Here is a 15,861-nt window from a genome sequence, read left to right as displayed (position 1 = left end):
TTTGTGGAGCCACTGCTGTGACAGCTCCTGTGTGTGTAGCCGTAGCTTCATGTAGCCAGTGCGCTAGCTGCTCTGTGTGTGGGCGTGACTTTGTGTAGTAGGCGGTGACAGCGCGGTGTGTGGGCGGGGCTTCTCTGTGACAGTTTCGTGTTTGGGCGGGGCTTCGTGTAATTGGTGCGTTGACAGTTCCGTGTGTGGGAGGTGGGTGTTATTCAGACAGTAGGCTGTCCCTTTGTGCTTTGGGCGGGGCTTACGCGTTCTCACTCTATTTCTCGTGAGTGCTAGACGCGGCATGTGGGCGTTCATTTTGCGCTTGGGGCGGGGTTTACGCGGTATCTCATGAGTACTGGACTCAACGTGTGGGCGGACCCTCCGTGCTCGTGGGGGCGGGGTTTTCGCCTGCTCATGACAGCGGTGACGGTCTGGGCAAAGCAGGTCGAGGGATGGAGTCGGTGGGGACGGTATGGCGGCGGGCTCCTGCTGCTCTATCATTGGAGGATGTGTACAGCATGGCCAAGAGCCTGGGCTCCGAGCTGCAGGGTCTCACCGAGCAGTACGGCCCGGAGTCCGTGTCCGGGGTGGTCCCGCAGGTGGTTCGGGTTCTGGAGCTACTGGAGAGTTTCGCGGCCACCGGGAGAGAACGGAGCTGTACGGAGGAGGAGCTGCTGATCAGAGCCGTGCAGAGTATGGGCCGAGAGGAGCGACAGTCCCCGGTGTGTATACTACTGACCTGTCCAATCCCAGGGGGACTACAAGTCCCAGAGACCGCATCACCTCTCTACATATGGCGCTGCAGTAGGCAGGCGTGCAGTACAATGTGCGGTCTGATCTCTATTGTTCCATAGTAAATGATAGGAGGTCTGTGGGCGCCCACCCTGTCCAATCATGATACATCCTGATCATCTACATTATCCTGACTAAGCCATTTACTATTAGTATTAGTGATCATTAGGTGTCGCAGGTAAATCCTAGTAGTAATAGTTAGTCACATATTATTACACTTGATCTGTAATGATGAAGTTTGGTGGGACGTTGTCTCATGTTCCATCACCAGGATCAGGGTGTACACCCCAAATAATGCCAAGAAGACCAGCTAGGGGATGGCTTCACCATTACAGGACCAGTCCAGATGAATGTGATGACCAGACCACCCATGACCTGGATACTAAGGATGAGTGAACACACATGAGCTCATCCCTACTGTATACACCACAACCTTCACTGACATACCACAAAAAATTTCACACACCGACTTCACTGACCCTGAATAGCTGCATTCATCTTTATTTCATCTTTTGATCCAGCCAGTGGGTCTGTTATTCAACAGAACAAGCTGCCCTGCAAATGTAGCAGTTAGAGGGATGAGACAAACCATTTGCCGCTGACATGGGTGGTTGTAATGATCAGCTTTTTATTTATTTATGTAAAACCTTTATCCCCAAAGGAACAAACAAATTGCTGTAACTGCTTGTAAAGCGTTAGCTGGAGTTTGGCTTCAATTTGTTAATGTATCTTGATCCGCTAGTACATCTAATGCTCCCCTCACCCCTGCTGCTGTCCAAAGGTACCCCCTGTAGCTCCTTCATACAGAGTGGGGGCCTTTTATATTACAGGAGGTGTTACAGGTCAGATAACCAGGTGGAAAACGGGGGGCTGCTTAGAAAAAACAAACACGAATGCAGCCACTAAAAAAAATATATATATAGAATGTGTGTGTGTGTGTGTGTGTGTATATATATTAATAGTAATATATAAAAAAAAAAAAAAATTATATATTCATTATCTGGCTCTTAATTCACCAGTCACAGACCCAGAACAAGAATACACATAGGGGCCCTTTCTATCTGTCCATTTGTAAGCCTCATGCCACCCACAAATGGCATATGGGTGGTGGCAAAGAGTCACACAAACCACGCAGATACGTCCATGGAAGCCAAGGTTTCTGTGCTCTCACTACATACTCCCCGCACAGTTATCGTGCTAACATATAGCCTTTGGTCTCTAGTTATGATCGGGAGCCAGCAGGATGGCCTTACAATCGTGTGACAGTAGTCACATGGTTGGGCAGTCTATCCTGCCCTCTAGGCAGAAAGACCAACTTAAAGGGACACCAGGGATAGACAGGAAGAGGCTAAAGGCTAAGTTCACTTTTGCTGCATTTTACACCTGCATTTAGGGTATAATGTGTAACATTCTCCAGCCGCAGCCCCCAATCTCCTGACCTATGATAGCGGGTGAGGGATCCTGTCCTCTGCATCCACTGTCACATTTAAAATTGGCTCCACCAGCACAGCCATGTTATTAATTTACAGGGATCTGTGAATAAATAAACTACAAGTCCAGCCCACCACCACAGAAGACATTTGTAGTTCTGCATAAACTGCAAGGACACTGATGGGCACCCTCATAGTCCACTGACACTTCCTCCAGATTTCTAACAGAAAACCTGTACGGTAGATGTGCAATTTGTTTATCGTAATTAATCGAAAATTGGCCAAAATTTTTATTATCCGAATCACAATAAAAACAAGCTTTAACCAATCCCAAATAAATGATAATGAAACAAATTATTTGAAAATTAATTTGGATTAAAAAATTAATTTGAAATTAAAACCTATTGCAATAAATACAGTAAAGTGAAAAAATAAATATGTTGATTTCTACTTAGGCTGCTTTTATAGAACAGAATAAAACAGAAAAGAAAATTAAGAAATATAAAATACAACAATAGAGTAGAAAAGAATAAAGCAGAATAGAATAATAAAATTACAAATGAAACCTCTGTATCATTCTGAGCTGACTCAGCAGGGGATGAGTCCGTCTAGGATTCTCCGCTGAGACTTGAATGGACACCATCTATGTGAATGGCGCCCAAGAACTTTGACATTCCTGATCTGCATATCACTCCAGGTCAGTGACCCCAAGAATTGCAGTAAGTGAATTAAGGGTTGTAGGAAAGAAAATCAGTCTGTGTTAATGGGGGAATCTCTCCCGTAAAGCCATTTTGTTCTCCTGGAGGGGGAAGCTGTCCCCACCAGAAGAACAGTGATTACCTTAGATTGTAAGCTCCTTGAGGGTAGGGACTGATGTGAATGTACAATGTATATGTAAAGTGCTGTATAAATTGACAGCACTATATAAGTACCTTTTTAAATAATAATTATTACTGCTCACATGCTGGTCACATGACCGCTTTCCTCCTCCAATCAAAAGATGCAATCGAGGAGGCGGTGGAGCGGGAGGAGAGCGGTCAGGGGACCATCAATGAGCAGAGGAGAGTCATATAACCAGGTACACGAGAGAGCTCAATTGAGGCACACAGAAGCCACCTCCTCCAATAAAAATCTACAATCGAGGACGAGGCGGAGCGGGAGGGGGGAGCGGCCAGAACGAGCGGCGTTGAGTAGGCTCCTGTTTACAGGTACAGGCATCGGGGGTGACGCGGGGGGGATATGGTGTCTGGGAGGGGGCTGGCAGTGTTCTTTTCTGAACCAGGGCCAGGAAGGGCAGGGCAGCTGGCCCGCCACCCTCAGAATGAGACGGACCGCCCGATCCCTGCCCCCCCCCCATTGGTAAACAAATATATATTGGCATCTAACACGCAGGCACGATTTACCCTCTGTTTTCAGGGGGGAAAGTGCATGTTATACGCTGATAAATATGGTATATAGACTGCTTATAAATGGTTAAAATCTCATCTGGTCCCTGCTAAACCGTCAGAGCTCGAACCATCTATGGCTGACAACTAGCATTTTCAGACAGAGGCCTGCAAGAGTAGTCTCTGCATTTATTGCATGACCAGTTTAATTTCTAGGCCCATTCAGACTAAAGCATTGTAATAATGCAACGCATAAAGGCATGACTTTATGTGTGGCAGTGCCATTTGTTGTTAATAGGCTGGTTTAGGACAAAGAATGTTAATATGTCAGGTAACTCTCACTTGTGTTAACATCCTGCAGCAGCTGGCTGTATTCTGTAGTAATAGCCCTATAAAAGTATGAATAATCTGTTCTTAATTGTAGTAACGTAGCTATGGATGAGAATCCAATAGAGCAGCACGATTAATCGTTTAAAAATCGTAATCTTGATTCAAACCCCCCCCCCCCCCCCCACTCAGCTGTTAAAAGAAAAAAAACAGGCAGCCTGCCAAGTTTTTCACAAAATTGTCCATGGTGGGAGATGACTATAAACATTGTAACTTTTTCTTCTTAGATCAAAGGAATGAACTTCAGTCTGTAGATGAGGGAAGTTTAACCACTTGAAGACTTGGGCCCCTTTCACACTTGTATGACTTGTCCTGCGACTTGGGACTCTGAAGTGGCATGACATGTTCCCCATGATTTCCAATGACAACCATTCATATTAGTACGACTTCAAAATAGTCCCTGCACTACTTTGAAAAAAATAACCCAAAGGAAAAACCGCGCTGTCCTAAGTATGAACCTAGGTTATGTGCTTCCCCTACAGGGGAATTTGAACAACTACAAAATTTGTGTAGCAATATCAAAGAATATATTAGTGCCAAAACCCTAAAAAAATTAAAATAATTTTTTTAAATATAATGTGAAATTTATGATGTATATCGCCAACAGAAAAAAATATAACCGATCTATTATAATACCATCTATACCCTTAATTTAATAAGTGCAAGACAATAACATATGACATATCTATATATACAATGTATGTACAATGTATATAAAATAACACCATCTGCACCCCTATCTCAATAGGTGCAAAGGAGTGGCATATTCATATATATATAACAATATAAAAAAGGTGAAATGGCATACAAAAAAAGGAATTGAATGATAAAGTGTCCAATTATTAAAAAAAGTCCAATACAAGCTCTAAAAACACCACGTGTCAAATGTGATATTAGATTCTCGGTCTCCTGTTCAGCAACTCGGCATGTGTTATAGTGCACCACCACCGGAAGTGAGGATTAGCTCCTTACCAGAAGTTCTTAGATAGTACGCTCTGAGAAGTCAAACCAGGCCATATGTATCCCTTAAACGTCCATAGGCTCCGCCCATAAGTTAAAGCATAATACAATCAGGCTCCAATATTTGGCAGTGACCGGTCCACCATAAAGCCGGTGTGACACGCTATCCATTGCCTCCGAACAGACCAGCTGGCGAAAGGCTATTGATGTAGAGAATTGCGTCCAGACGGCGCTGCCTACTGTGATATGCCTAATTGTGTTGGACTTTTGTAAGTGCATTTCTTATTCTTTTTTTTTATTATTCGCAATAAAACGTTTTTACACTATTTGGAGCGTTTTTTTCTCCTCCCTTTATGGTGGACCGGTCACTAGTGATGGACGAACTTCCGACGGGACGTTTCGCGAACGCGAAACGCGAACGGGCACAAACGTTCGCGAAAACGACCGTTCGCCGCGGGCTCCATTGACTTCAATGGGAGGCGAATTTCGCAAACCTTTAGGTCGAATTTGCGGCCACGGGGTAATTATTAGGGGGTAGCACGTAGTCCCACCACCTGGACAATAGCATAATACATGTATGAGGTGAATTTGGGATCGATAACTACAAGCATTTTTTTTTTATTTGGGAAATTGTTCTGACAATTCAGGACTATGGAGCTAATGAAGGCAATGGAGGAGAGGGAAGGTCAGGGACCAGGGTAGGCAAACAAGAGGGTGCAGGAGATACAGAGCACTGACAGCAGCACCGTAATACAGAGCACTGACATCAGCACCGTGACATACAGCGCTGACAGCAGCTCCGTGACATACAGCGCTGACAGCAGCTCCGTGACATACAGCGCTGACAGCAGCTCCGTGACATACAGCGCTGACAGCAGCTCCGTGACATACAGCGCTGACAGCAGCTCCGTGACATACAGCGCTGACAGCAGCACCGTGACATACAGCGCTGACAGCAGCTCCGTGACATACAGCGCTGACAGCAGCTCCGTGACATACAGCGCTGACAGCAGCTCCGTGACATACAGCGCTGACAGCAGCTCCGTGACATACAGCGCTGACAGCAGCTCCGTGACATACAGCGCTGACAGCAGCACCGTGACATACAGCGCTGACAGCAGCTCCGTGACATACAGCGCTGACAGCAGCTCCGTGACATACAGCGCTGACAGCAGCTCCGTGACATACAGCGCTGACAGCAGCTCCGTGACATACAGCGCTGACAGCAGCTCCGTGACATACAGCGCTGACAGCAGCTCCGTGACATACAGCGCTGACAGCAGCTCCGTGACATACAGCGCTGACAGCAGCTCCGTGACATACAGCGCTGACAGCAGCTCCGTGACATACAGCGCTGACAGCAGCACCGTAAGCAGCCCCAGGAGGAAGTCAGCACAGCACAGGGATGGTGTGATCCCCTCATAATAAGAACCCCCAGGAGGAAGTCAGCACAGCACAGGGATGGTGGGAGCCCCTCATAATAAGAACACCCAGGAGGAAGTCAGCACAGCACAGGGATGGTGGGAACCCCTCATAATAAGCAGCCCCAGTAGAAATATGACACCGCTCAACCTCTTCAAAGAGGAGGGTAGGGGCATATAGTACGGTGTGCTTTTTTGGGTCAGGGAAGTGAGCCAAATGAATTAAGAAGGTCTGTGTGCTTGATTCCAAAAATTGTTTATAGACATATACATGGTCTACTGATCACATGTGTTGAATTCCTCCGAGATCCATGCCTCATTCATTTTTAGAAATGTGAGGTAGTTAACACTGTGGTGAGCTAGGCGAGTACGCTTATCGGTCACAATCCCCCCTGCTGCGCTGAACGTCCTTTCGGACAGGACACTGGATGAGGGGCAAGCCAACAGTTCGATTGCAAATTGGGCAAGCTCTGGCCAGAGGTCAAGCCTGCCCACCCAGTAGTCTAGGGGTTCATCACTCCTCAGAGCGTCCACATCGGCCGTTAACCCAATGTAGTCGGACACCTGACGGTCTAGGCGTTCCCTGATGCTGGATCCGGATGACACCTGTCGATGGGTCGGCTGAAAGAATGACCTCATATCCGAAGTCACCAACACATCTTCAAACCGGCCTCTTCTTGCAGGCGCTGTTGGATTGGTACCCGCAAATCCTTCTCTGGGAGTGGGAATTGCTCCTCTGCCAGCGCACGCAAAAGCAGAATGCAGCATTTCTCGAAGCAAGGCCTGGAAGTGCTGCATTCTGACAGCCCTCTGCGACGGCGGTAACATTTCCGCCATTTTGTGTTTGTACCGGGGGTCTAAGTACGTTGCCACCCAGTACTGGTCCTTGACCCTCATGCTTTTTATACGGGGGTCCCTATTAAAACACTGGAGCATGAAGGCCCCCATTTGCACTAAAGTGGAAGCGGTGTGGTGGCCTGGCTCCTGCTCATCATCCAGGATAATGTCGTCCTCTTCATTCTCCTCTCCCCATCCTCGCACAACAGGGATCCCAGAAAGGTTTAAAGCATGCTCTTCTTGCTCCTGCTCATCCGCCCCGGCACCATCCTCCTCTGACTCCTCATCAGACTCCTGTTGTTGACTTGTCTCAGATAGAGTAGCCCCCCCTGGGAATTCATCCAGCATTGCGACTTCCTCATCTTCCCGCTCCTGCTCCTCCACAGCCTGATCAATGACACGACGCAATGCACGCTCCAGAAAGAAGGCATAAGGTACCATGTCACTGATGGCGCCATGGCTGCGACTGACCAGTTTGGTGATCTCCTCAAATGGCCGCAGAAGTCTGCATGTGTCGCGCATGAGCAGCCACTGGCGCGGTGAAAAAAAACCCAGCTCCCCAGAACCGTTTCTTTCGCAGAGTTCATACAGGTAGACGTTAACTGCACGTTTCTGCTGGAGCAGCCTATCAAGCATATAGAAGGTTGAGTTCCATCGCGTCGGGCAATCGCAAATAAGACGTCTGACCGGCAGATGGTGTCGCCGCTGAATGTCAGCAAGGCGAGCCATGGCCGTGTAAGATCTTCTGAAATGGGCCGAGATTTTCCTTGCCTGCCGCAAGATGTCCTGGACCCCAGGGTATTTGACAAGGAATCGCTGCACGACCAAGTTTAAGACGTGTGCCATGCACGGCACGTGCGTGATTTTGCCCTGTTTCAATGCGCTAAGCAGATTGGCACCGTTGTCACACACCACTTTACCAACTGTCAAATTGAGCGGTGTTAGCCACTCATCTGCCTGTGAACGCAAAGCTGAAAGGAGTGCCGGGCCAGTGTGGCTCTTTGCTTCCAGGCACAACAGACGCAGCACGGCATGGCAACGTCTCACCTGGCATGTGGAATAGGTTCTGGGGAGCTTGGGCGGTGCAGTGGAAGAGACGCTAGCAGCGGAAAAGGAGGAGGCAGCTGAGGAGGAGAGGGAGGAGGATGGAGTAGGAGGAGGAGAAGAAGAGTCAGGCCTGCATGCAATCCGTGGCGGTAAAACCAAATCTACACGGGTGCCACGGGTTACATGCTTGACGGCCGTCAGAAGGTTCACCCAGTGGGCAGTAAAACTGATATACCTTCCCTGCCCGTGTTTGCTAGACCACGTGTCTGTGGTCAGATGTATCTTGGCACCGACACTGTGTGCCAGAGATACATTCACTTGCCGCTGAACATGGCCATATAGCTCTGGGATGCCCTTCTCTGAGAAATACTTCCTTCCTGGGACCTTCCATTGTGGTGTTCCAATGGCCACAAATTTGCGAAAGGCCTCCGAGTCCACCAGTTTATATGGCAGTAGTTGGCGGGCTATGAGTTCTGACAAGCCAGCCGCCAACCGTTGGGCAAGAGGGTTATCCGGCATCATCATTTTTTTACGCTCAAACATTAGGCCCACGGAAGCCTGCCTTTTTGCAGAAAAATGTGAGCTTGGCGTGATGGAAGGTGGAGTGGAGGACAATTGTGAGGAGAGAGGAGAAGGAGAAGTAGAAGACGAGGCTGGACGGTGAGAGCCTGCAGTGTGGCTTTGTGTGTTCCGTTGCTCCCACTGGGCTCGGTGATGGCTGCTCATGTGCCTTCTTAAGGCGGTCGTCCCTAGGTGAGTATTGGGCTTACCGCGACTAACGCGTTGACTGCAAAGATTGCAGATGGCAACGCTATTGTCAGCAGCGGACACGTTAAAAAAAGCCCACACTGCGGAGCCATGTGCCGGTGTCCTGGGAGCGCCAGATGTGACCGTACATGGTCGATGACTCGCTCCTGATACATTTGCAGTCTGCTTTGTCCCTGCTGTGCAATGTAAGTCATTGCTGCTTCTCCTCCCTATCTGCTGGTCCATATCTCCCTCTGAACTCCCCTCCTCTTCCTCTCTTGTGGGCACCCACGTGACATCACTAGACACGTCATCATCAACGTCACCTTCCCCACCGCTATAAGTAGAGTAGGCAGCAACACCGGGGACCAACCTCCTCCTTGGGCTGATCTGGGTACTGGCGTCAGACTGCTGAGTAGCGCTTGTTGCTACCTCCTCTTCCTGATCCAATACCAAGAGTGGCTGCGCATCAGAAATGTCCTCTTGATATGGATCGGAAAATAATTCCAGTGACTCAAGCGGAAGGTATGTGGTGGTGGTGGTGGTGGTCGTGTTGTTGGTGGTAGTGTCTTTGGGGGTGCACATAGCAGAGAGTGAAGAAGAGGGTGCAGATCGAGAGGATGAGGAGGGTGCAGAAGAGTAAGGCTGAGCGAGCCACTCAACCAAGTCTGGTGCATCCTTTAAAGTAATTGAACGCACCTTCTGCAACTTCCCACTTTGGCTCAAGCCTGTTGCTCCTGCCCTACCCCTACCACCCCTGCGGAAGGGCCTGCCTCTTCCTCTGCATGTCATTTTTTAAATGACCCTGTGACAAAACTCTTAGTCCCTATACCGCTGAAGGACTGCTGCAGTATAGGTGAGCGGTCAGCAGTGGTGCACGTCAACCCTATCTATTGTGGACCTATAGCGGTCCTTACAGAACAGCAGACTGTACCGCACTCAAGCCTATGTACCGTAGCACCCTATACCAAGTTACCAGTCCTTATAAGAACTTTTGTGGACCAAGCAGGTTGTGTATTAGTGTTTAGCAGACTGTACGTCAGTCCCTATACCGCTGAAGGACTGCTGCAGTATAGGGCAGCGGTCAGCAGTGGTGCACGTCAACCCTATCTATTGTGGACCTATAGCGGTCCTTACAGAACAGCAGACTGTACCGCACTCAAGCCTATGTACCGTAGCACCCTATACCAAGTTACCAGTCCTTATAAGAACTTTTGTGGACCAAGCAGGTTGTGTATTAGTGTTTAGCAGACTGTACGTCAGTCCCTATACCGCTGAAAGACTGCTGCAGTATAGGGCAGCGGTCAGCAGTGGTGCACGTCAACCCTATCTATTGTGGACCGATAGCGGTCCTTACAGAACAGCAGACTGTACCGCACTCAAGCCTATGTACCGTAGCACCCTATACCAAGTTACCAGTCCTTATAAGAACTTTTGTGGAACAAGCAGGTTGTGTGTTAGTGATTAGCAGACTGTACGTCAGTCCCTATACCAATGAAGGACTGCTGCAGTATAGGGCAGCGGTCAGCAGTAGTGCACGGCAACCCTATGTATTGTGGACCGATAGCGGTCCTTACAGAACAGCAGACTGTAACGCACTCAGGCCTATGTACCGTAGCACCCTATACCAAGTTACCAGTCCTTATAAGAACTTTTGTGGACCAAGCAGGTTGTGTGTTAGTGATTAGCAGACTGTACGTCAGTCCCTATACCGCTGAAGGACTGCTGCAGTATAGGGCAGCGGTCAGCAGTGGTGCACGTCAACCCTATCTATTGTGGACCGATAGCGGTCCTTACAGAACAGCAGACTGTACCGCACTCAAGCCTATGTACCGTAGCACCCTATACCAAGTTACCAGTCCTTATAAGAACTTTTGTGGAACAAGCAGGTTGTGTGTTAGTGATTAGCAGACTGTACGTCAGTCCCTATACCAATGAAGGACTGCTGCAGTATAGGGCAGCGGTCAGCAGTAGTGCACGGCAACCCTATGTATTGTGGACCGATAGCGGTCCTTACAGAACAGCAGACTGTAACGCACTCAGGCCTATGTACCGTAGCACCCTATACCAAGTTACCAGTCCTTATAAGAACTTTTGTGGACCAAGCAGGTTGTGTGTTAGTGATTAGCAGACTGTACGTCAGTCCCTATACCAATGAAGGACTGCTGCAGTATAGGGCAGCGGTCAGCAGTAGTGCACGGCAACCCTATGTATTGTGGACCGATAGCGGTCCTTACAGAACAGCAGACTGTACTGCACTCAGGCCTATGTACCGTAGCACCCTATACCAAGTTACCAGTCCTTATAAAAACTTTTGTGGACCAAGCAGGTTGTGTGTTAGTGTTTAGCAGACTGTGCGTCAGTCCCTATACCGCTGAAGGACTGCTGCAGTATAGGGCAGCGGTCAGCAGTAGTGCACGGCAACCCTATGTATTGTGGACCGATAGCGGTCCTTACAGAACAGCAGACTGTAACGCACTCAGGCCTATGTACCGTAGCACCCTATACCAAGTTACCAGTCCTTATAAGAACTTTTGTGGACCAAGCAGGTTGTGTGTTAGTGATTAGCAGACTGTACGTCAGTCCCTATACCAATGAAGGACTGCTGCAGTATAGGGCAGCGGTCAGCAGTAGTGCACGGCAACCCTATGTATTGTGGACCGATAGCGGTCCTTACAGAACAGCAGACTGTAACGCACTCAGGCCTATGTACCGTAGCACCCTATACCAAGTTACCAGTCCTTATAAGAACTTTTGTGGACCAAGCAGGTTGTGTGTTAGTGATTAGCAGACTGTACGTCAGTCCCTATACCAATGAAGGACTGCTGCAGTATAGGGCAGCGGTCAGCAGTAGTGCACGGCAACCCTATGTATTGTGGACCGATAGCGGTCCTTACAGAACAGCAGACTGTAACGCACTCAGGCCTATGTACCGTAGCACCCTATACCAAGTTACCAGTCCTTATAAGAACTTTTGTGGACCAAGCAGGTTGTGTGTTAGTGATTAGCAGACTGTACGTCAGTCCCTATACCAATGAAGGACTGCTGCAGTATAGGGCAGCGGTCAGCAGTAGTGCACGGCAACCCTATGTATTGTGGACCGATAGCGGTCCTTACAGAACAGCAGACTGTACTGCACTCAGGCCTATGTACCGTAGCACCCTATACCAAGTTACCAGTCCTTATAAAAACTTTTGTGGACCAAGCAGGTTGTGTGTTAGTGTTTAGCAGACTGTGCGTCAGTCCCTATACCGCTGAAGGACTGCTGCAGTATAGGGCAGCGGTCAGCAGTAGTGCACGGCAACCCTATGTATTGTGGACCGATAGCGGTCCTTACAGAACAGCAGACTGTAACGCACTCAGGCCTATGTACCGTAGCACCCTATACCAAGTTACCAGTCCTTATAAGAACTTTTGTGGACCAAGCAGGTTGTGTGTTAGTGATTAGCAGACTGTACGTCAGTCCCTATACCAATGAAGGACTGCTGCAGTATAGGGCAGCGGTCAGCAGTAGTGCACGGCAACCCTATGTATTGTGGACCGATAGCGGTCCTTACAGAACAGCAGACTGTAACGCACTCAGGCCTATGTACCGTAGCACCCTATACCAAGTTACCAGTCCTTATAAGAACTTTTGTGGACCAAGCAGGTTGTGTGTTAGTGATTAGCAGACTGTACGTCAGTCCCTATACCAATGAAGGACTGCTGCAGTATAGGGCAGCGGTCAGCAGTAGTGCACGGCAACCCTATGTATTGTGGACCGATAGCGGTCCTTACAGAACAGCAGACTGTAACGCACTCAGGCCTATGTACCGTAGCACCCTATACCAAGTTACCAGTCCTTATAAGAACTTTTGTGGACCAAGCAGGTTGTGTGTTAGTGATTAGCAGACTGTACGTCAGTCCCTATACCAATGAAGGACTGCTGCAGTATAGGGCAGCGGTCAGCAGTAGTGCACGGCAACCCTATGTATTGTGGACCGATAGCGGTCCTTACAGAACAGCAGACTGTACTGCACTCAGGCCTATGTACCGTAGCACCCTATACCAAGTTACCAGTCCTTATAAAAACTTTTGTGGACCAAGCAGGTTGTGTGTTAGTGTTTAGCAGACTGTGCGTCAGTCCCTATACCGCTGAAGGACTGCTGCAGTATAGGGCAGCGGTCAGCAGTAGTGCACGGCAACCCTATGTATTGTGGACCGATAGCGGTCCTTACAGAACAGCAGACTGTAACGCACTCAGGCCTATGTACCGTAGCACCCTATACCAAGTTACCAGTCCTTATAAGAACTTTTGTGGACCAAGCAGGTTGTGTGTTAGTGATTAGCAGACTGTACGTCAGTCCCTATACCAATGAAGGACTGCTGCAGTATAGGGCAGCGGTCAGCAGTAGTGCACGGCAACCCTATGTATTGTGGACCGATAGCGGTCCTTACAGAACAGCAGACTGTAACGCACTCAGGCCTATGTACCGTAGCACCCTATACCAAGTTACCAGTCCTTATAAGAACTTTTGTGGACCAAGCAGGTTGTGTGTTAGTGATTAGCAGACTGTACGTCAGTCCCTATACCGCTGAAGGACTGCTGCAGTATAGGGCAGCGGTCAGCAGTGGTGCACGTCAACCCTATCTATTGTGGACCGATAGCGGTCCTTACAGAACAGCAGACTGTAACGCACTCAGGCCTATGTACCGTAGCACCCTATACCAAGTTACCAGTCCTTATAAGAACTTTTGTGGACCAAGCAGGTTGTGTGTTAGTGATTAGCAGACTGTACGTCAGTCCCTATACCAATGAAGGACTGCTGCAGTATAGGGCAGCGGTCAGCAGTAGTGCACGGCAACCCTATGTATTGTGGACCGATAGCGGTCCTTACAGAACAGCAGACTGTACTGCACTCAGGCCTATGTACCGTAGCACCCTATACCAAGTTACCAGTCCTTATAAAAACTTTTGTGGACCAAGCAGGTTGTGTGTTAGTGTTTAGCAGACTGTGCGTCAGTCCCTATACCGCTGAAGGACTGCTGCAGTATAGGGCAGCGGTCAGCAGTAGTGCACGGCAACCCTATGTATTGTGGACCGATAGCGGTCCTTACAGAACAGCAGACTGTAACGCACTCAGGCCTATGTACCGTAGCACCCTATACCAAGTTACCAGTCCTTATAAGAACTTTTGTGGACCAAGCAGGTTGTGTGTTAGTGATTAGCAGACTGTACGTCAGTCCCTATACCAATGAAGGACTGCTGCAGTATAGGGCAGCGGTCAGCAGTAGTGCACGGCAACCCTATGTATTGTGGACCGATAGCGGTCCTTACAGAACAGCAGACTGTAACGCACTCAGGCCTATGTACCGTAGCACCCTATACCAAGTTACCAGTCCTTATAAGAACTTTTGTGGACCAAGCAGGTTGTGTGTTAGTGATTAGCAGACTGTACGTCAGTCCCTATACCAATGAAGGACTGCTGCAGTATAGGGCAGCGGTCAGCAGTAGTGCACGGCAACCCTATGTATTGTGGACCGATAGCGGTCCTTACAGAACAGCAGACTGTAACGCACTCAGGCCTATGTACCGTAGCACCCTATACCAAGTTACCAGTCCTTATAAGAACTTTTGTGGACCAAGCAGGTTGTGTGTTAGTGATTAGCAGACTGTACGTCAGTCCCTATACCAATGAAGGACTGCTGCAGTATAGGGCAGCGGTCAGCAGTAGTGCACGGCAACCCTATGTATTGTGGACCGATAGCGGTCCTTACAGAACAGCAGACTGTAACGCACTCAGGCCTATGTACCGTAGCACCCTATACCAAGTTACCAGTCCTTATAAGAACTTTTGTGGACCAAGCAGGTTGTGTGTTAGTGATTAGCAGACTGTACGTCAGTCCCTATACCAATGAAGGACTGCTGCAGTATAGGGCAGCGGTCAGCAGTAGTGCACGGCAACCCTATGTATTGTGGACCGATAGCGGTCCTTACAGAACAGCAGACTGTAACGCACTCAGGCCTATGTACCGTAGCACCCTATACCAAGTTACCAGTCCTTATAAGAACTTTTGTGGACCAAGCAGGTTGTGTGTTAGTGATTAGCAGACTGTACGTCAGTCCCTATACCAATGAAGGACTGCTGCAGTATAGGGCAGCGGTCAGCAGTAGTGCACGGCAACCCTATGTATTGTGGACCGATAGCGGTCCTTACAGAACAGCAGACTGTAACGCACTCAGGCCTATGTACCGTAGCACCCTATACCAAGTTACCAGTCCTTATAAGAACTTTTGTGGACCAAGCAGGTTGTGTGTTAGTGATTAGCAGACTGTACGTCAGTCCCTATACCAATGAAGGACTGCTGCAGTATAGGGCAGCGGTCAGCAGTAGTGCACGGCAACCCTATGTATTGTGGACCGATAGCGGTCCTTACAGAACAGCAGACTGTACTGCACTCAGGCCTATGTACCGTAGCACCCTATACCAAGTTACCAGTCCTTATAAAAACTTTTGTGGACCAAGCAGGTTGTGTGTTAGTGTTTAGCAGACTGTGCGTCAGTCCCTATACCGCTGAAGGACTGCTGCAGTATAGGGCAGCGGTCAGCAGTAGTGCACGGCAACCCTATGTATTGTGGACCGATAGCGGTCCTTACAGAACAGCAGACTGTAACGCACTCAGGCCTATGTACCGTAGCACCCTATACCAAGTTACCAGTCCTTATAAGAACTTTTGTGGACCAAGCAGGTTGTGTGTTAGTGATTAGCAGACTGTACGTCAGTCCCTATACCAATGAAGGACTGCTGCAGTATAGGGCAGCGGTCAGCAGTAGTGCACGGCAACCCTATGTATTGTGGACCGATAGCGGTCCTTACAGAACAG

General features: G+C 48.8%; 1 protein-coding gene across 1 annotated transcript in view; it reads left to right on the top strand.

Annotated features, from left to right (window-relative positions):
• The first annotated feature begins 383 nt into the window (after positions 1–383).
• Positions 384–15,861, top strand: part of RILP (Rab interacting lysosomal protein) — an 89,412-nt gene continuing 73,934 nt past the window's right edge. The window contains exon 1 of the mRNA XM_077480560.1: positions 384–713. Within this exon, the coding sequence (XP_077336686.1) occupies positions 444–713 (270 nt within the window). The 5' untranslated portion in view covers positions 384–443. The remainder of the gene's footprint in view (positions 714–15,861) is intronic.

This window comes from Lithobates pipiens, unplaced genomic scaffold (genome assembly GCF_037356315.1).
Source record: "Lithobates pipiens isolate NorthernLeopardFrog02 unplaced genomic scaffold, aLitPip1_a1.2 Scaffold_16, whole genome shotgun sequence".
Taxonomy (NCBI): Eukaryota; Metazoa; Chordata; class Amphibia; order Anura; family Ranidae; genus Lithobates; species Lithobates pipiens.
Note: the sequence above shows the minus strand (reverse complement) of the source record. Positions and strands in the feature narration are given on the sequence as shown.